General features: G+C 43.9%; 2 protein-coding genes across 3 annotated transcripts in view; one reads left to right on the top strand and one right to left on the bottom strand.

Moving 5' to 3' along the window:
* mrpl11 (mitochondrial ribosomal protein L11) overlaps positions 1-20782 on the top strand; it is a 46786-nt gene extending 26004 nt beyond the window's left edge. For both annotated transcript variants that reach the window (XM_074648553.1, XM_074648554.1), the window contains exons 3-6: positions 13008-13103; positions 16831-16924; positions 17368-17527; positions 20545-20782. In XM_074648553.1, coding sequence (XP_074504654.1) covers positions 13008-13103; positions 16831-16924; positions 17368-17527; positions 20545-20659 — 465 coding nt within the window. In that variant the 3' untranslated portion in view covers positions 20660-20782. The remainder of the gene's footprint in view (positions 1-13007; positions 13104-16830; positions 16925-17367; positions 17528-20544) is intronic.
* On the bottom strand, positions 1122-6154 carry tmem265 (transmembrane protein 265). The gene is made up of 2 exons (XM_074648549.1): positions 5704-6154; positions 1122-2959 (listed from the first exon to the last, which is right to left on the bottom strand). The coding sequence occupies exon 2, from the start codon at positions 2955-2957 to the stop codon at positions 1893-1895; it is 1065 nt and encodes a 354-aa protein (XP_074504650.1). The 5' UTR covers positions 2958-2959; positions 5704-6154; the 3' UTR covers positions 1122-1892.
* Positions 20783-21186: the final 404 nt, after the last annotated feature.

Consider the following 21186-nt stretch of genomic DNA (forward strand, 5'->3'; position numbering starts at 1 on the left):
GACTCACGGGACTCACGATACCGACGAGTCACGTGACTAAATAACTCAGCGTTACTTTTAGTTTCACACTGGCCACACACAGTGGTCTCCTGGTTGAAAGTCTTGTTTGTTCGACCCATCGATCTCCCCTCCCGCCCGCCCATAGCGGACACTTTTGGTACGTGTCCACATGGGTGTTTTTTATCTCGAGGGATCGTCTCGCTTCCCAGCATTGGACGCTTGATGGGCTGCCACTAGACACAAGACACTAGGCACCTGATTGGACGGATGCATTCCCTCGTGGGCTGCTCCTTCCAGCTTTCAAACCAGAACCAACATGGCGCTTTGTTGGTAAGCTTTCTTCTTACATCACGAAAATGGTTAAATGAAATGTGTTTCTGAAAGCATTTTATGCGAGAAATAAGCCATGCATTTGCTGAATCTGTCTTCATTTTTGATCAACAAGGGTTAGTTTAAAAGTTTCTAGGGCGTTTCCAGAGGCGGTGAGTTGCGCCAGACGTCCCTGATTTGCATAACATAGCCTTGACCTCAACTTAATGCAAATGAGTAGCGGCCAACGTGATGCCCTGTCTCTCGAATCCCGCCACTACGCTACCAGAATACGTTGCACGGCTGCTTACATATACAATGAATGGGAAGCATGGAAAGGACAGAGGCTGTGGACACGTACCATCACGCTATTAATACTACGTCACTTGCTCCGACCGTCAAATAACACCGTGGGTAGGTTTACACCGGAGTTAGTTGAAAGCCCAGTTCATCACATACAGTCTCTAAAGGCTTCCTCCGTGTGTCGGTTTCTGATGTTGGAGCTGCCCATTCAGCAGTATTTGACGAGCTGGGAGTGAGAACGGGTTGAAGTCTGCAGGTTTTCACTCCAACCAAACACCACAGTGGTTAGCATTTCCAGCCAGACAACTGTGTTTCTGTTTGGTTTGAATGAAAATCTGGCACCACGACACTTGTGTTGCCCAGGTGTAGAGACCCTCTGAGGGGTTACAAGAGAGTATAAAACAAGATAGGATATGAGGAGAAAACATCTGCTACACATAATTTTTATTTTCTTCTCTTGCCTTTGAAAAACGGGATTGCTTTAACCCTTCAGGCCTCTGAAATCTATTAAAATGAGAAAAATCTAAGAGGTGAACATCACTTGGGGTCGTGAGTGATTTAAAGGGCTACAAGTCGGAAGGGTTTGGATCCACTGGGTTTGACTTTACACTGAAATACTGGAGCACCGTGTTGAGTGTGAGAATCCTGGCTTTGTGTTACTGAAGAGAAAAATAAATCATCCCTCTTCTGTATTTAACTTTCTCTCTGTGAAAGGTCCCGGTAAAGTGACAGAGAAAAAAAACTTCACTAAAGGTCACCGTCTGTATTTTGGGATCTTAATGACAGAAGAGGGTTGATAAAAAATTTCCGACGAGCCACATGACCTGAACTCAAATTTAACAAATGCGTAAACCACAGATGAGACGCTGTATATGGAGGAGCAGAATTAAAACAGGTGTCTGAATGCAACAACAAATGAGTGGCAGTTTGGGCGGCTGTGCCCAGATTAAAGAAGGGATTAAAACACTACTAGACTTCAACATACATTTCTGGAATATTCTTTACAGGCTGATAAATGTGTTCACAGTGTTCAATTTAAAAAATACACTCCCACAAATCCCAGCAATGCTTTTTGAGTTATTCTTAGCACTACAAAATGTGCAGAAAGCCAAGCCTGCCAAATGCATTTCCACAGCTCGGGCATTATACCCATCACTGATGTACTGAAATTCAATACAAGTTATCTGTTTGGATGTGATACTGGCTCTGCTGGTCTGAGTTTTAAAATGTGGGCGTGATCACATGCTTTTGTGCATGCGTGGATGTTGAAGAGTGACTCTCTAGAGTTCATGGGAGATGAAAGAAGGTCCTAGGGGCGTCTCTGTGGGCTCCAGGCTGACGTGGGAGAGAGTGTGGCTTTGGGAGCGAGACAGTGTGTGATAATGAGAGGGAGGAACTTTCCCCTGGGCCTGGCTCTCTCCCTGCTCTGAGCTCTGGTTTGGCAGGGTCGAGTCTCCTGGTTCTGCTCCAGCCACCGTCCCAGCTCCTGCTGCGCCGCGCTCCTGCTTGTGTCTCTCCCAGGCGGAGCTCAGCTTCACACCCAGAGCCAGCAGGTTCTTCCCCAGGAACACCGTGGACACACGGGGGTCCCTGTACCACAGCATACCTGTGCCCCTCAGGGCCAAGGTGAAGATGTTGATAGTGACTAAGCTGAGCCAGGGGTACAAAGCCTCCTTACGGGGCCCCCTCTGTCCTGGCAGGCCGGTGGCCCCCAGCTCTGTGAGGGCCACGCAGGGCAGCAGCAGCAGGAGGGCGTAGCAGTAAAAGAAGACCAGGCCCTCGGCCCAGATGGGCAGCCTCTGCTCAACGACCCCTCCAGTCCCCGCTGCAGCCCCACCTTGGGCCTCCCAGAGCCCTGCCTGCAGGTCCAGCACATCCAGCAGGTCCACCACCACCCACAGGAGCCGGCCCCGCACCTCCTGCTTCCTGCGCTGCGGCGTCATGTGGTCAGCTCCCGTCAGGATGAGAAACAGGGAGGGCAAGCAGATGGAAAGCAGCAGCGTCAGCGTCTTCCTGGCAAGCGGGTCGGGCGGCCGGCGCTCCTGCCTGTAGTTGTGGCAGACGAAGAAGAGCTTGAGCTGGAGCAGCGACAGGAACAGGAACCAGAGGGCGTTGGCGAAGCCACGACGCGGCGACCGCGCCTCTGATATCACGCCGGCTGACACGAAGCGCAGCGCGAGCAGGAAGCCCACATCACCTAGCAACACCGCAGCACACTGCCACACGCCAGGCCCCGGGGGACCGCGAGACCCCAGCATGCTCTGCTCCAGCAGGTAGAGGTCCACCACTGCCATCGTGCTCACTGTGACCAGGGTTGATACGCACACCTGGGGCGTGGGCACCATGCCTGAAAGAGACACACACGCATGCACGCTGTTAAATCTGCTCCCATCGCTCCACGCGGTGCCATCTGTCCTCAACAAAACTGACAAATTTGCAGAATAAGAACATGCTTGTTTTTCCTAGCACTAATTCAAAACCGAATGTAAAATAGTTTGATGCTTGTTGCTATGGTTAAAGTCATTGGCTGCCTATTAAGCAGTGTGCGCCCTTCATCTTTGGCCAGAGCTACATCTACCCTGGCTGCTCAAGCTGAGTAGCCTGTTAAATTGTGTTTTCTTCTTTTTTTTTGTAACTCTGCAGCTCTTTGAATTAGATACTGTTCATTTTCCATAAAGGTCCTAACTGTGATTCTTTTTGATTCAGACTTTCCTCTCTGCTGTTACTTTTTTCGGTGTATTATTGTTGTTTCTCTTCTTTTTTGTTCTCATCTTATTCATTATTAATTAATTGCATTCGAGCGCAGCTAGGTGCCCCGTCAAAGCCTTTTCTTTGCCTCTATAGTCTGCCGTGTTTATTTTCATACTGCGCTGCAGTCTTTAATCATCTCAAATCCTCCTCTCATTTCAGATGAATATTGATAACTTGCTATTTGTTTGGAGATGTGACTCGTGTCTTTGTGTACACACTGTGTATGTCTGAGGAGTGCATGAAGGTAATGCTAATTCTGCTGATCATGAGGGTTAATTTTTATTTTTTTTGCAGCTCATATCTCAGCCACGGACTGCATAAACCTCAATATTGACACAACGGGAGGAACGATCATTGATTTTTACAGTGTAATCGAACCGACGTCTCTTTATCGTATTTAACTGAAAAGCACAGCACAGACCACTGGACTGTCTGTTATCTGCTCAGCACCACTCGGGGGTGTCAACCCCTCAGCTGGATCGATGCCATTATAATACAAAATCACTACCAGCTCAGATGTGTCGTAATGGCAACAGTTCAGCGTGATCGAGCGAGAGATTGTCGGCGCGATTGCGGCCTCTGAGAAAAGTCTGCCAGTGAAAAGTGTGTATTGATATCTTCCCTCACTGTAAGACTAACAGGAGCTCTGCCATCTCCTCAGTGCTGTCTGAATCATTGAAGAGGGCTGAGGAGCTCCGCTGGGTGAAAAAAGAGGGTTTGAGATTGTGTGTGTGTGTGAAGGAGAATGAGCATACGACTGCATGTGAAAGACTAATAGGCCTCTTGGCTGTCTACATTCCTAATAAAGTGTTACTGCGTGATGGTAATAGTTCATAAATAAGCTCAGGGTGAGAGGGGGTGAAAGTGATGAAGAGGAAGACTCGAATGCAGATAGAAAGTGACTTCCACCCACTTCTATGAAGACGTGCAGTTCATGCGCCAGCTTGGCCTGGATGAATCCAAATGTATTCATCACCGGGGCTATTGAAATGTCACAGACATTAGAGTTTGTTCTGCAACAGATGAATCAAAGAGATGAGGAAAGGAACGATCTCGACTGATTAATCCGCTCGGAGGCGTGGTGGGAGGACAGGCGTGGATCATGCCAGCATTCGTAATATCTGATTGTCTATGGAGCCTTTTGTCTCAGCGCTTACTGCAACTTGATTACCATTCCCCCCAAAATTGAATGAATTCCACCAAGTCGCAGATTGAGAGGATATTGGAATTTAAATTTTTCTTTCTCAGGGAACAAACCCAATCTGAAGGGAAGAGAAGGGAGGGGGATGGAGAAGTTTACAGCCAGTGTTGGCAGCTGGCTTTTTCTCGAGGTCGTGCCTCTTAAGATATTCCACCTGAGCCTTAAATTTCACCCTGGATATCTCCCTGTCAGCCTGTGTTTGTGTTTTTGACTCCCTGTCAACACCGCGTAATTTATTCTGTTCTGAGTGAGGGACTGGGATGACAGCCCGTGTGTCCACTCCAGCTCATCAATAATGACCCAATTCATCATCCCCCTGTCTGGGAAATGACACTGCCATTGACGAGGTGAGGGAACCTATTTCGCTGTAAGCATGAGTAATGACATGTAATATTGTTCAGGTGAAATTTTTTCGCGTTCTCGTTTTTTAGTAGTGAAAAATCAATTTTCCTCCCGTCACTTGTTGTCTATAAGCTTGTGTGACACCAGTACACATGGCTCTCCCTCCATCTGCACCAGTAATCGTCCAAAAAAAAAGCCTGACAGAGATAAAGCAGGGGGCGGGTTTGCCACTTTCATTTGTTTTCTATTAATATTGGGTGATTTCCAGGTGGACAGAAATCCATGCACAGCCAAGATTAGTTTGTTTACACCCACCGGTTTATCTCCACAAGCAGCCAGTTTCACACATCACATCAAAGACCAGATCCTCCACTAGTTATCACAGGTGCCACTGGAGCACCAAGGGCATCAGGACAAACATCTATGTCATTATGTGCAAACTAATTAATTAATCGAGAGCCAGGCAGTGTGCAAGCCCTGATAATGAATAAATCCCTCTCTCCAGCCACATGACTGAAACATCTGTTGATTTGTGAAATGTTGCCCTAAGGGGCTTTTTGTTTTTTTTTACAGTTAGTTATCACGTTTCCTTGGAAAATGTGGTTATCATTAGCTGCCCCAGCATGCAGTGCGACGCCTTGCATCCTCTGGCAATTTAACAATCTCTATGAAACCGCTTCTCCTGCAACACCTGTTTCATAACTGCCCTATTAACAGCAGGTATACTGTGGGTTTATAATATATCCGTGCATGGCTGCTGGGAGAAAAGGAAAGTGAAGCTTTTTTTTTTTAGTTACCCAAACCATTCGTCTCGCACTCTCGATCCTCCTGGCTCTTTTGATTTGCAGCCAATAAATGTGCTTTTTTCTTCCAAGTAGAGGAGCGCAGTCGGTGACTAATAAAGTGTCTTTTATTGTCGTTGATGAGCCGAGTTTTATCGGTGATAAAAGTCTTGTATATCTCACAGCCCGGGTGTTTGGATAGAGTCCGGGAGAAGGCTCATCTCGAGAGGGAAGTCATCACCGAGCAGACTTTGAAGGAGCAAAAAAAAAAAAAAAATACTTATCAAGATTTCCCCTCCTCTCCCCGTGCAGATCTGGCATGGCCGATGTCTCCGTGGTTAATGCAGAGGCTCGATCTGATTCTGGATCTGTCACCTCCTGCAGTGTCCGGGGGTCTATCCGTGGTTGTCGGTTGCAGAGAGTCGTGTAATGTGGTACTGATGCTGCTGCTGCTGCTGCTGCTCGGTGCGCAGCAACCGGAGGAAGTCGGTCCGAAGTGGAGCATCAAGCAGCAGCATCAACGCGGAGCCCGAGAAGATGGCTCATGAGAGAGAGAGGGAGAGAGAGGAGGCAGAGCTGCAACAGCAGGGAGAGAGAAACTCACTGCACGCTGTCCGAGTTTGGTTGTGGTGTTAATTTGTAAGCAGGCTACGTGCTCCACTCCTCAGACCTCCCACCCTTCCTCTCCTGTCTCTCCTCCTCCTCCTCCTCCTCCAGCAGCAGCTGTGGAAGTTAATCTGGAAGATGCTCTGAATATCGGAGAGCACCCAGTTACAGTATACTCATTGGTTATGGTAATCATCATGATGATGCCACTATACTTGCAGAACAGAATAGTTGCATTGTTTTTGTGGAGCACCCTTATTTACCCTTCATCCGCTTCTAATTTCTAATTTCAGCGGAGGGAACTGGAGCGCAAGATGCTTGTAGCCTGTAGACACACTGGGAGCCCAGAAGGCAGATGTTACAACTTTAATTAGTCCTCTCTACTTAGTCACACAAGGAAATCATCCCTCTGTTGTAGATTAACTCATTACAGCCGGCTTACTGCACACTTAAACAGAAGGATGGGGGATTTCTGAGGCAGATCTGCTCCGAAATTAATCTTTTTGAAACTGTTTTTAAAAAAAGAAGAAGAGCTGTGCTGCTTTCCACGTTTTAAGAATTTAATTTCCACCCCCTTTTGTCAGCCACAGATGTGATTTTAAGGAATTTCACAGTGTCACCTCCTTCAAGGTCCTGCTCCTTCAAGTGTATCTGAAGGCGTTTCAGTGTGCACCTTTAGCAAAGGCTCAAGTCCTCAACTCCCTGGTTTTCTGTGGCTCTCAGCGTGCCGGGTTCATTTTTAGAGTGAGAGGTTTAATCAGACTGGTGGGAAAGGGGATGGAGAGTCATCTTTCTTGTCAGATTCAGCTCTGCGCTCCGCTGGCTTCCAAGAGACGAGAGATTTTCCATTTTCCTCACTTCAGCGTGTTTTTGTTCTTCTTCACTCGTCTTCTTCTTTTCGCCGCCTCTCTCCTCATGTTTATCCCATCCTCTCCTCCATCCTGCTACTATCCCCCCCCCCACTTCCCCCCTTTTTTGTTTTTGTTCCCCGTGGGTGTGGTTGAAGGTCATTCTGCACACTGGCTCACTTTCAGAGAGAGAGAGAGAGAGAGAGGGGGGAGAGAGCGAGGCAGGAGAAAGGACAGCGAGAGAACAGTGAGAATAGCAGAGGAGGGTTGAGGGGCAGCCAGGCGGGCAGGCTGGCTGTCCACGTTACTGTGCAGTCATCACTTTTTGCTTTAGACATGATTGGGGAAGTTCGGAAGGACACAGACTGTCCAGGAATGCTAAAGGCGTCAACACTGAGTCACGCTCCACAAGAGACCCGAGGCTGACCTCCACAAACATGGCAAACATGGAGGACTCAGTGCCTTCACCTTCTTCCTCTGGGCTCTTTCTCTCGGTGTCATCTCACAGTGTGAGTTAAAAGAGAACTGATTTGGCATTGCACTCCTGTAGCAAAAAAGAAAAAATCGATGTTGCAGAAATGGAGATATCGTCCTTTTTATTCCATATATTCCTCTTCCTTGGGTGTGTTGTGCTAGTGGCAGCCAATCTAGCCTGTGACATCACATAAGGCAATTTATCAGATTTTGTGCAGCTCCCTCTGGAGCCACTAAAGGATTTAAGGCTGCAACTAACAATTATTTTCATCGTTGATCAATCTGACGATGATAAATGATTTTCATTTAGTAAATTATGGTCCCATTTAGAGTCAAATAGATCATAAAGCAGGGGATGCTTTAGGGTGTGGGCTACCTTGTGATTAACAGGTCGCTACCACGGCGTTATCCAGTCTGGGTGTTGTCCGAGTTTTCGTCTTAGAACTTTGACCCTTATCATCTAATCATGAAAGTTAATATTAACCTTTCTGGTCACCTAAAAATGTCTTATTCAGCGTTCGGTTGTTCTTAGCTCTACCCTCTCGTGTCACTTCTGGTTGCAAATAACCAAGATGGTGACGGCCAAGATAACGAACTAGAAGCTTCAAAACGGCAATCCACAAACCAGTGGGTGACGTCACGGTGACTACATCCAGTTCTTATATACAGTCTATGCTCAACACGTGGTTTGTTGATTCGTTTCTCGATTAATTGTTTTGTCTATAAAATGGTGAAATATGTCGATCAGTGTTTCCCAAAGCCCAAGATGACGTCCTCAAATGTTTTGATTTGTCCAAAACTCAAAGATATCCAGTGTACTGTCATAGAGGAGTGAAGAAACCAAAACATATTCACATTTAAGAAGCTGGAATCAGTAAGTTGAATCAATAGTTGGGAATTAATTTAACAGTTGAAAACTAATTGATTAATCGTTGCAGCTCTAAAGGGCTACAAATTGTACACATTCAGTAGTCCTCCTTAAGACCCATAAACAGACTTTGATGTGTAAAATCTCCCTTTGAATAGCACCTTTCAGTGTGCAGAATTCACTATTATCTCTGAGTACTCCACAGCACAGGCTTTGTTGCTCTCAGTTGTTGTTGCAGTCTGCCTTTATTCCACCCCTGACTCTTTCTTTCTTTGTGTGTCTCTCCTCCACTTGTCAGCACGCCTTGTGATTTTTTTCAGACATCTCCAGCGTGGAGCCTCATGCAGCTGCCTGCAGTTCAGGCTCCTGTGTTTCTGCTGCAGCCTCCACACGTGATTAATCATCTGAAGTGGCAAAAAGCACAACACTGTCGAGACTGTGAGGGGGACCTAATGGAGTTGAAAATGGGATGTTTTGTCGTGATGCAATCCATTTTGTTCCACCATTCGCCCCGCTTGCTTTCACCATGCCCCCGAACAGTAAATTCTTCTTCTCGTGCCAGGTACGAAGAAGTGAAGGCTGCCTCTATTTTAAGCAAAGATCCAGACGGCGAAAAACGCTTCTAAAAAGTTTTGGCTTGTTTTTGGTTGTTCTGAAGATGAGTCCCCGAATTTGGTTCGCTCCGTCAATTCTGCACTCATGCTTGTGTGAGCAGCTCTCCTCAGCTCTTTTATGCAGGGCTGTATATTGGCCTCAGCAGAGTTCACTGGAGACTGGGGGTGAAAATCGTTTTCATTTTCCACTTTTAAGACTAATCCACTGATTCCAGGGTGGAAAATCAAGTAAAATGCGTGTCCAGCGTGAACTCCATTTATTTCGTGTGGTTGTGCATCTGTGTCTGTTAGACCTAAACTGACCTGCTGTTCAGCCTCTCAGTTACCCTCCTCTGTAGCGGAGGGGTTCAATGTGGAAGCTAATCAGCTGTATGACGCTACAATGGGGCTGAATGTGATAAAATGCCAACAGCGAAGCAGATTAAATGAACAAGGTAATGAAGGTAATGAATGAGAGTGTTTCACACTGAAGAGTTTAATTAACCTCACCTCCCACCAGCCTCTTCTCCACTGTAACACCTCCGTCACCGTATCGCAGCCCTCCACTGTGTCCATCGCCCCGGGGCGATTTATCAGGTGGCCTTCTTTGTGCCAGGGGCAATTAATCCTGCCTCCTGCCCCAAGGCCTTATCCTGTGTCTTTGTCCTTTTATCTCCATGTTTGCCATGCTTCCATAAGCACAATGCTTCTCTTGACCTACTCACTATCTCTTTTTCATCTTCCTCACTTCTTTTTTTCCCCCCTCTGTTCTCTCAGAGACACCTGCGACCACACACAGTGAACACTTCCCCACCGTCAGCACTCCCTGGCAGCTTAATATGCACGCATATCCACTCCTGAACTGATAGTCTTGTCAGATCTAAATGAGGCCGAAATATTCATACATAAACATACACACACACCCACCCATATTCATGAGGACCTCCCGTGGCCTTTTCGCTTTACTTGTCTCCTCTCCCGTTGTTCACCTTGGTTAAACAAACCCCTTTCTCTTTGTTCAAATATTGACCACGACGATCACTGGCCACATCCTGACAACTTTAATACACCTCATCTGTCTCTCTCTCTCTCTTTCCCATTCCTCTCCTTCCCTCCATCCACACACACACACACACACACACCCCATCCTGCCACGCCATGCAGTGCTACATCTTGTTAAAAAGAGTTAGTGAAGCTGAAAGGCCAATCACATTAACACGGAAGGAGTGTCAAAAAAAAGACTGCAGAGAATATGGCGGAAGGGTCAAATCAAATGGACACTTCCCAGATTTTAATTGCAAATGCCTAATTGCCTTCATAATTATGAGTAATAAGACTCCGCCGCGCTGATCTTGAATAGATCATATAGCAATTACCCACCACTGTCGCTGCTGGATTTGACGGCGAGAAAAATATCTTCGTAGATTAGCGTTTTAATCCCGGTGCCCAGGATCTCAGAAGTCTTTTGAAGATGTGCGGCTGAATGTCCTCGCCCACAGCCGCCGTGGAAGGCCCCGCCTCGGTCGATGGGCTGCAGCCATTTTATACTGGAGAGCAACCCGGCTCTAATCAGTCACGGTGGAAGAGAGAGGATTTATCCAGCAGCTCGGACTCGAGGATGATTAGATGCTCAGATCCAGTCAGCGGGGTTAGCGATATGGCCGGGGCTTGAATGTTACTGTTCCAGCTCTCTCTCTCTTTGATAAATGTAACCATCTTACATTTATATAGCACCTTTCTAGTCTTCCAACCACTCAAAGTGCTTTACACTACATGTCAGCATTCAACTGCCATGCAAAGTGCCCATCAGGATCTAATTTAAATACTCATTCACACACCGATGGCACAGCTCCGGGAGGAATATGTGGTTAAGTACCTTGCTCAAGGACACTTTGACATGTGGACTGGAGAAGCCAACCTTTCAATTTGTGGGCGACCTGCTCTACCTCTGAGACACAGCCATCTCTCTCTCTGTTAAATGTCATGCGAAGTTGGACGATCCAACCTTGAACCTTGCTTTCATGGTGCACCAGCCCTCTGCCACGGTTACAGATTACCATCACTGTTCAATCACAGTAATTACTGCAGTTAAACTATCAATTAGCCTGAGGCCCAAATAAAACTTCCTCACACTGCCATCTTCAGAAGATGAGATGCCTGGACTCCTGTGGAACCGCTTAATTAAAATATGATTACCTGTCTCTGGTGCATACTTTATTGTGTGCAGAGCTCAGGGCAAACTGTCTGCTACAGTATCCCCAAGTGGGTGGTCGTGCGCCATCCTCTTATTTGGCACTCTTTAGCCTTTTTGTGTAATATTTGTTCAAACCCCTTTAAGCAGATCTGGTCAGGGAGGCCGTTTGCTTCCGTCTATCTTTAGAACAGTCGCCCCTCTGTCTGCATAATGTCTCGCCATCCGTGCTTAAGCACATTTTAGAAGCATCAGGCATTATCTCCGGCTGGTCAGGGAGGCTCTTTCATGGCATTGTGTTGCATGAAAGGGCCATCTGAGTCGGTGGGAGAGATCATTATCCGACACGGGCTGAACAGAAGGGAAGGAATGGGAGCTGAATGCGTGAGGCAGAGCCCGAGGGTTCGCTTTGACTCATGTGCAACATCACAGCCTTTATACTAATCCATATTTAATTAGACTTTCCTTCCCTCCCCGTTTGTTTACCCTCGCCATGTTGTGTTATGGAAGGCGGAGGGAGGGAAGGGCACGGGTAGAAGGTAGCGAGGTTGACATGGGATTACTATTAATAAGCACGGGAGGGGAGGGAAGGTAGAGCCAACAGCAGCGAGGGCTCTGGGGACGCCGCTGCGTTTCATTTCATTAGCAGCATATTCTAATTCAAATAGCACCCATCAGCTCTGAAACAATAACCTGCCTCGACTCGTGTGATGCGTTGAAATTTCAATCAGTTTGTTGTTATTGTGTCAGCGGATGCATAGAGAAGCGCCAGAGAGTAATGAGTAGTGTTTTTAGACCCAAATGAAGTGCTGGGGTCGTGTACATCAAGCAGCTGATTATCATTCATCAGGTGCTTCTGAAGCCTTTTAGTAGAGATGATGTTCAGAGAACTTTCTGCTCCGTTAAGTCCAAATAAATGTCTTCCGCGTGCTGTCATTGGAGAGCGTCTCAGGATGACTGACTTTTCATCAGACCCTTTATTACAATCTGAGGGCCGTGCTCTGCTCTGTCATGGAGCAATAGAAGCTCACGAGTCCATTAAACTGAATAAAATACCTTTTTTTTTTTCTTCCCCTCATTTCTGAAATGAACATTTCAATCAGTGTGTTGCCTTTGGGAAGGATGGCGGGTGAAGGTCAGAATAAATTCCAGCAGTAATAATTAGATCCTTTATTAGTCTGAATTCAGCTCCGAAGAGGAATGGTGCAAAAGGAGCAGCAGCGTTGGCCGAGTGTTGACTTAATGTCACCCATCCATTTTGCTTTCTCTCTGGTTGGCCTTGCAGGAGCTGGAAAATGGGAGGCTCATTCATCACTTGGTTTCTCTGGCTGGAGGCACCAACATGCATTCAGTCATAGCTCGAATGACAGACACACAAACACTCTGCGTGGAACAACAGAGAGGCTGCACACACACACACACACACACACATGCATCTCAGTGTGAATATAACAAGAATAACGAGTATGAAGTGTGAAAATGTCTCCATCAAAATGTTACGGCACATAAACACACTCGTCACATATATAGATATACTGTCACCCGATCCCTGAGCCACTCATTTGTGCAAATATAGTCGGACCTCTGTGAAGTTTTGTGATTGATTGACTGACAGCAGCCCAGGCATCTGTATTCTGGCAGCACAGTGTGACACGAGTGACGTTCAGCTGAGTGTTTGCGACTTCTCATACATTTTAAAGCGCTCCTGCATCATTTTTCCCTGTTTATTTCCCACACAGAGAGGAATCCCCATCGGACAGTTCTGCAAGGACTTCAATGAGAAAACCAAGGAGCTGAAGGAGGGCATCCCTCTCCCAATCAAGATCCACGTGAAGGTGCGTCATTATGGGTATCTCTAACCCTTCCCTGACCCTTTACACTTAGCACACCTCCCTCCCACCATTGTGGTTAATTCCACCAGCTGCATAACATTACTAAAGCACTTCCATTATTCATACTCCACCACCGAAGTAAGCCTTTCCATTTGCATTCATTAATGAAGAAATGCCCAGAGGAAGCCGGAGTCAAGAAGCATTAAGTGCAAGCAAGAAACATGAATTACTCAGAAAAGAGGTGTTATGAGGTTGTCGATTTTATTTGACACAACCACGCTTTGTTTGACTCGTCACGCCGCCCCCCCCACCACCACCTCTTTGTGTGTTTTCAAATCAGGGGTTTGCAGCTGAATAACTGTGTGTCATAATGAGGTTTGTGATGGAAGGAGGGGAGGCCTAATCCTTTAAAAGGCGTGAATTTACTTTTATATGCAGCAACAGCTCTGCCATCACATGTGGGGCCTCGCTGCTGCCCATCACTGCTGCCCATCACTGCCATCTGCTGGTGACTTTTAGTGTTGTGCTTTGTTCTTAAATGGGATGTTTAATGTGCAACATGCTTCAGCCTCTGAGACGAACGTTTCTTTCAACTTTCACGACAGGCACATCCCACGGTGGCTTTCATCTTACAACAGTTTTATATTTTGGGAAATCCACTTACTCGCTTCCTTGCAGAGAGTTAGATGAGAAGATTGATACCTCTATGTAGATGTGTCGAGTAGAGAGAGCCGGGAGGCAATTAGCTTAGCATAAAGACTGGAAACAAGGAAACAGCTGGCTTGGATCAGTCGATTAGTCGACTATTCGATTAGTTGATCGACCGAAAAATAAATGCCAACTTTTTTGATAATCAATTTGTCATAGTAATTTTTCATGCAAAAATGTCAGAAAATGCTGTTTTCAGCCGGTTTAATATGGAGATTTCCTGCTTTTCTCTGTTTTATATCATATTAAAGTAAATATCTTTGAGTTTTGCATTGACAAAAAAAGGCATTTAAAGACATCACCTTGGATTTTGAGAAACTGGGATTGACATTTTTCACTATTTTCTAGCATTTTATAGACGATTAATCCATTCATCGAGAAAATAATCAACAGATTAATTGATAATGCAAATAATCGTTTGGTACAGCCCTATTCCAAAGTTTAAATATTAACCTACCTGCACCTCACTAGTTAACATTATATGTATATATCATTTGTTTAATCCACAAACATGTAGAGGACTAAGAGTCTGCAGCCATGCTAGCGGCTCTGTGATCTGTGGCAGAGCAGGCTAGCTGTTTCCCTCTGTTTCCAGTCTTTATGCTAAGCTAAGCTAAAGGCCTCTCATCTAACCGAGAGACATGAAAGTTCAAAAGGTTGAACTAAGGAGCCATTAACCTTTAACATTTTTAGTTTTTTTTACTGCTCACATAACAGTTCCTACGCCATCACCCCTTCTCTATCGTCTTTCTGTCTTTGTATTTTTCATTTTTTTCATTTGGCCTGTCAGAAGAAGCTCGGTGCAGTAAATGTTTGTGTTTCATCTTCTAAAAGGGAAGAGGAAACAGCGACTCATCGAACCTTTGCAACCAATAGCTTTTCCATAGGTAGAGAAAAATTCTGTTCCCTTTGTCGAAAGGTCACCACCGTTAGATAACACAAGTCTGATGACAAATCACCTACTCCGTTGTATCTTCTCAGCTCAGCCTACAGTTTATTGCCCCGTGTTTGTTTTTTATTCTTATTTATCTATATGACAGCTAGCAAATGATCCAAAGTAAACTTTCCTCAGTGGATTTATTGATTGGATCTGTATGTCAGATTTGAGTAAATAAAGGTCTTCGGCCAGGGAATGAATCTGAATTAAAGGAAAAGGGTCAGAATAACTGAAGAGGCTGAACAGATTATTTTTATTTTGAGCCTGAGGGGAGGATGGAAAGGGCGAGTGCAGAGCAGATGTGCAGCAGCACACAGTTGAACACGCAGGAAGGGTAGATAAAATGATGTAAACACCTCCTGCATACTGGTTAGGTTACGTCAATGTTAAAGTCCTTTATTATGAGTGTTCACAGTATTTTGTTTTCTATAAAGCTGCTGTTCTCCTCAGCTCTGCTGAGCTTTATAGCCTCTTTCAGCTCATCAGGTGTGTTTCCATCCACCTCTTTTTATGCACATTTAAATATAATATATTATAGTAAATCTGCCACCATTATCATTGTAAACTGCAGTCGTGCTGAACGGAAAGTTTTACAGGTGTAGCAACAGTAACTAAAGGGGGTGGGGCTTAGTGAACGGTCAATTAAAGGTACGGTTTGTAAAGATTTTAGAAACATTTTTTTGTTGTATAAGTTGACATTTTTATTACATCCCGACAGAAATCAATAAATCAAATGCTCTGACAAGAAAAAAGAAAAGGATTTGTTATCGGTGGTTGTCACAGGACTGTAATAAACCCGTCCAATCATCTCATTCGGCCTGAATGTAATGATTGGACGGGCTGCCTGTCTGTCTACCTACCTACCTGATCGCTCTCTGCTCGTGCACTCGCTGCCTCACCGGAGTCTTCCACAAGCTGCGAGTACTAACAATAGCCATTTTTGTTGTTTACGTTCATTATGATATGTTTAAGGTCATAAGGATAAATTTGGGTAACACTTCATTTTACAGGTCCGCAAATTTCATGAGTTTTTTAGGTGATAATTAGCAAGTAATCTATTTGAAATTTCTTTGGAATTACTGCTTAATAACCCCAATATTAACCTCACAATTTATCAAAAATTACTCTATTATAAACATGATTTATCAATTATAAAATAGCATAAAATGGTTAAAATAGGGCCCTTAGGCTTGCTCTTCATCAGAGGTGGAAAACCAAAACTAATAGAAGACACTTCTGATCAGGCACACATCTCATCATTGTGTAACCTGGTAGCTTATGTAATAATTCAGGAAGTTTTTTAAGAAATTTCAAAGAACTTATTTGCATATTAACTTTGTATTCTTTTCCTGGAAATGTATTAAATAAATGACCAGCTATTGGGAAATAGCGAAATATAATTATTAAATAATGTTTATAATAAAGTAATTTTTTATAAATTTTGAGGTAAATTTTGGGGTAATTTAGCAGTAATTCCAAAGAAATTTAAAATAGGTTACTTGCTAATTATCACCTAATTACCATGAAATTTGCAGACCTGTAAAATGAAGTGTTACCGAAATTTGTCTTTGGCTCACCAAACACAGGAAATAACAGCATTAAAAAAACAGACAAGCAGTTAGTAAAAGCTAATACATAGACAGGTTATGTTACACATTGAAAGAGTTCATGTCAGCGTCTGTGGCTTAGATCTGCTCAGTCTCTTTGTTGAGTTAAGAATATTGATGGCACTAGTCAGGATGAAGGACTTTTTAAACACATTGTTATACTCTTTAGCGCCTCCCGGAGCTCAAGAGCTCAAACTGGCTGAAGAGAGGATGGGAGCTTTCTGCCAGGATACTTTCTTCCTCGTCTTTTCTGTAAAAAGTTGAGTCAAGGGCTTTTGGGGTTTGCCAACTATTTAGGTTGGATCATTTCTAAAGCTCTAGCGTACTCTTGCTAGATTCTCATGGTCACGACCCTGCCTTTAACTGAATGAATAAATGTGAAAAAATTAAATTTGATAGACTTATGAATCCTGGCTACGGCCCGTTTCTGTCCCACCTTCGATGACATGTTTTAATTGTGATTCTTCTTTCTCCTCAGCCTGACCGAACTTATGACCTGAAGATCGGCAAGCCCACCGTGTCTTACTTCCTCAAGCAAGCAGCGGGCATCGCGAAAGGGGCCGGCAAGACAGGTGAGCTGTGCTGCTGCAATCGATGCATCTGCTCTCATCACTGCCAATCTTCACCTGCTGAGCCCATCCTGTAACGGACACACGTCTCTCCCTGGGCTCGGTTTTGAGCTTTGCTGTGATTGATGTTATATTCATGACATGCGGGGGAACTGCAGCAGAGGAAGGAAGTAGCAAAGGTGGTGTGAAGAAAAGAGAATTATGGATTGCCACCTTTTATGCTCCGAGCTATGAAGCTATCTCCAGCCTCGTTTCAGCTGTTGACTCCTAATACCACCTCTAACACACACACACACACACACACACACACACATTCACACACATTCACACACATTTACACACATTCCCCCATTTTGTCCTATTTTGACCCATTTTTGTACATTTATAGAATTTCTTCTTCCTTATTCACACTGTGAAATCTCTTGTGTGTGTGTGTGTGTGTGAAGGCCACGAGACAGCGGGGATGGTGTCGGTGAGGGCGGTGTATGAGATCGCTCAGGTGAAGGCCGAGGATGAGTGCTTCAAAACAAGGAACGCCTCCCTCGAGACCGTCGTCAAAACCATCATCGGCTCGGCACGTTCGCTCGGCATCAAGATTGTCAACGAGTAAGTCCTGACTCTGCTCTCTGATCGTTTTATGATTTCACTCTATTGACCTGAGATACCATAAACCCGACCTGAAGCCAGTCCTGGACTCGTTAGTCGGCCCAAGTAGATTGTTGTTGTTATTTTGTATAAAGTTCTTTAAATGAACACTGACAAAGAAACATAAAGCATCACACATATTCCTGCAGAGATACAAAGAAGCAGCAGGTGGTGTCATGTGGAGATGCTGCTGTGCCTCCTAACGGCCACTAGAGGTCAGATAGGAGAACAGTAAAGTGGCCACAATAACATGAACACCTACAGGAGCTTCAGTATGTAATCAAATGCTGTTCAAGTAGCCCTGCAGCAGAAACTGTTGTACAGTAAAGTCAAAGGACTCATATCTTATCTCAGGTTAGGAAATCCTAAATACTCAATCCAACAGCAACCGACACTACCTTTCTCATCTCGCCGAGCTAAACCACTTTGTAATCAATGTTTTTCTCTTTGAAAGCTACTGAAACATACATTGAAACGTATAAAAAAAAAATGGAGCAAATACAACGGCAGGCGCTTTACTTCAAGACAGATGAGTTAGAGGTGGAGGTAACATCTGTAGAGAAATCCAAAGATGCTCTTTTTGGGAAATTTACAACAACGATAACTCGGGAGATAAAAGAAAGAGAGTAGGCTATCCTTCCAACAGAGCGTTGATGCTATCGAAAATAAGTACACTGACAAGTGATTCGAAGAGGAAGGCAGTGGAAAAGTTGGGACAGCTTAACGGTTATCCTGAAGTTGGGAGAGTTTATTTAAGATTTTGAGAAGTTAGGATGGTTGTGAATACATCTTTGCTATCTTAAGCAAAGGAGCATTGACTTAGGAACTATTCATCTGTAATGGCTTTTTTCCTAAATCAGGTCCAAACTCTAATTACCATGGTTACCCAACAATTAATATAGGATCTGCAAATTAAAAAGTTTCTGTAATACAGCACCATATCCCGCTCTGAGACCTTTATAGGGGTCTTTATGGAGTGCTCAGATCCACTCGAGTATAAATGACACACAGACCCGAGACCTCTTGCAATAGTCCTTTAATATTCAGCATCTTTCCAAAGAGAGTCCTATTCAATATTTATCTTTGTAATATTTATGTCATTTTTTTCCAGCGTTATACAGCTTCACAGTGTATATTCAGGCTACAGTTGTAATTAAATTTGAAAATAAATTTTAATGTTTGAGAGTAGAAACATTCTGGTAGTCCACTAATGTAATAAAGCTTTGAAAATTTACAGGGTAACTTTAGTATTTTTCAACCTGGACCCTATTTCCCATCTTTTGTGTCTAAGTGATTAATGGGCACAACAATTTTTGAAACTGGTCCAGTATTGAGGGAGAGCGTTGTAACCGGCTGCCGCCTGTTTGTTGTTGTGTCCAAGTCTCGCTCAAGGAGAAGTCTCGTTGTGAAATCAGAATATCCCCATATACTATAGATTTCAGAACGAGACTTCTCCTTGAGCGAGACTCTCTCGATAATGTCAGACACCTATAATAATAATAATCAGAGCCTGTCATGGCAAAAATAAGCCCTTTTACTGGACGTAAATGACGGTGCCAACTTGCCCAAATAGCACCATATTGCAGCCTGTGAGCAAAAATGTAGTGGGTGCCAGTTATGAGGGGTGTGTCTGTGCCCAGGGGCTCATTGTGTCATAATTTGTCATTGAATATATTAATTGGGCAGCTAATTTTTCTATTAATCTTTGCAGTTCCAATGCAGTACCTTACAATACTAATACATAACATCATTATACAGTATCTACTTTAGAGCTGCAACGATTAATTGATTAGTTGTCAAGTATTAAATTAATCGTCAACTATTTTGATAAAGTATTAATCGGTTTAAGTAATTTTTTAAGAAAAGAAGTCTAAAGTCTCTGATTCCAGCTTCTTAAATGTGAATATTTTCTGGTTTATTTACTCTATGACAGTAAACTGAATATCTTTGAATTGTAGACAAAACAAGACATTTAAGGACGTCATCTTGGGCTTTGGGAAACACTGATCAACATTTTTCACCATTTTCTGACCAAACAACTAGTGGATCGAAAAAAAGAATCGACAGATTAATCAACAATGAAAATAATCGTTAGTTGCAGCCCTAATCTACTTTACTTCTACTAGGAACTATTCAGTATATATTTAGATGTTGCATAATGTCCTGTTAGCATAAAACGGTTACGTATGTTGACTTTTATATTCTGTATACTAACTGCAACAACAAGATACTAATACACAGTATATATACCGTATACAATCAGTATGCCGTATGGATTTGGGACTGAGATTGAATGCTATAAGCTTCCCAAAGTACTCTAGATTTTACAGATGTGAACTCCTCCTCCGGCTTCCTTGCGTATCCCCGAGGGGCTTTGCATCTTAACATCCACCTGTGTTTACTTTCGGATATTCATCATTTATTACGTGCACAGCATCAACTGTTTCAGTTCTGTATTCTTGCTCTCCCTCAATCTGCCGCATCTATTTCTTCTTTACTTAATGATATTGTACTTCTCCCAGAATCCTTTTCGCCCCCTTACTTAAAACTCAACGTGTCTCGCGGCTGCAGTGCATTATGATTTATTGAGAGTGCTGTCAGTGGAGGCATTGGTATCTATGCCTCTCTTACAATGGATTTCTCCCCGGATGGTTGTTGAACTCTGCCGCACTGTGGTGAGTCTAGGCAGGAGAGCATTGATCTTTGATTCTGGGTGACAAAAACTATGTTTAAAGTTAATATTGCAGATAGAAGAAGGATTTTTAGTGATTAAAAAAAATTGAAATTTGTGTTCACATTTCAGCCACATTTGTCCAGTTTTCTTAAATTTGACTACAAAAGTATGTAGAAATGCAACTATGAGCCTTTTAACAGTAGGTTGGGTTTTCCTGTAGCAGTAAGACAGAGTTTGGGGTAACTAAATATAATCTTTCCTTCTTTTTCTCCCCCTCTCCCGCTTCCTCCCTCCTCCTCTTCAGTCTGTCAGCTGATGAGTACAAACTCTTCTTGGAGCAGAGAGAGGAGAAGTTGAAAGCTGATGCAGCAGAAGCTGCAGCCGCAGCAGCTGAAGCTTTGATGGGCAGAAAAAAATGAAGACATGCAACATTTTTAATATTGACCCCCTCATTCCTATTTGCATTGACTCTATACATGAACTACACTCATACAGAAACACTGTCTATGTTGTGTGTGTCAGTTAATAAACAGTTATGTGATTTCTTTTTGTTCTGTGTCCTTACTCACATCTGATATTTATATATTTCTTTACAGCAAATTGTTTTGTTTCAGAGTGATTTAAAAGATTTAACATCAGCTACATTTTGGCAACAAAAGCATCCACTCAGATTTTGGAAATATTTATGACCCTGAGCGTTTCATTTCCTCTGAGCCGAGCTAATGAAACTGTAATTGCTCTGTCTTGGAAGGATTTGTATGTTAAGTCTCTTTGATGTTATTATCTATTATTAAAACTTCTCGGAGCGCTTTGGTTTCTTGTCAGGCTGCAGATGGTTTCTTGTTCATTTCACACACACCTCATCAATTTGTGATCTAAAGGGCTCATCAGATGAATTATTGCAGAAATCACATGGACTTAAGGCGGGGCGGATTTCCATATTGTC

The sequence above is a fragment of the Sebastes fasciatus genome, chromosome 10, assembly GCF_043250625.1.
Source record: "Sebastes fasciatus isolate fSebFas1 chromosome 10, fSebFas1.pri, whole genome shotgun sequence".
NCBI lineage: Eukaryota > Metazoa > Chordata > Actinopteri > Perciformes > Sebastidae > Sebastes > Sebastes fasciatus.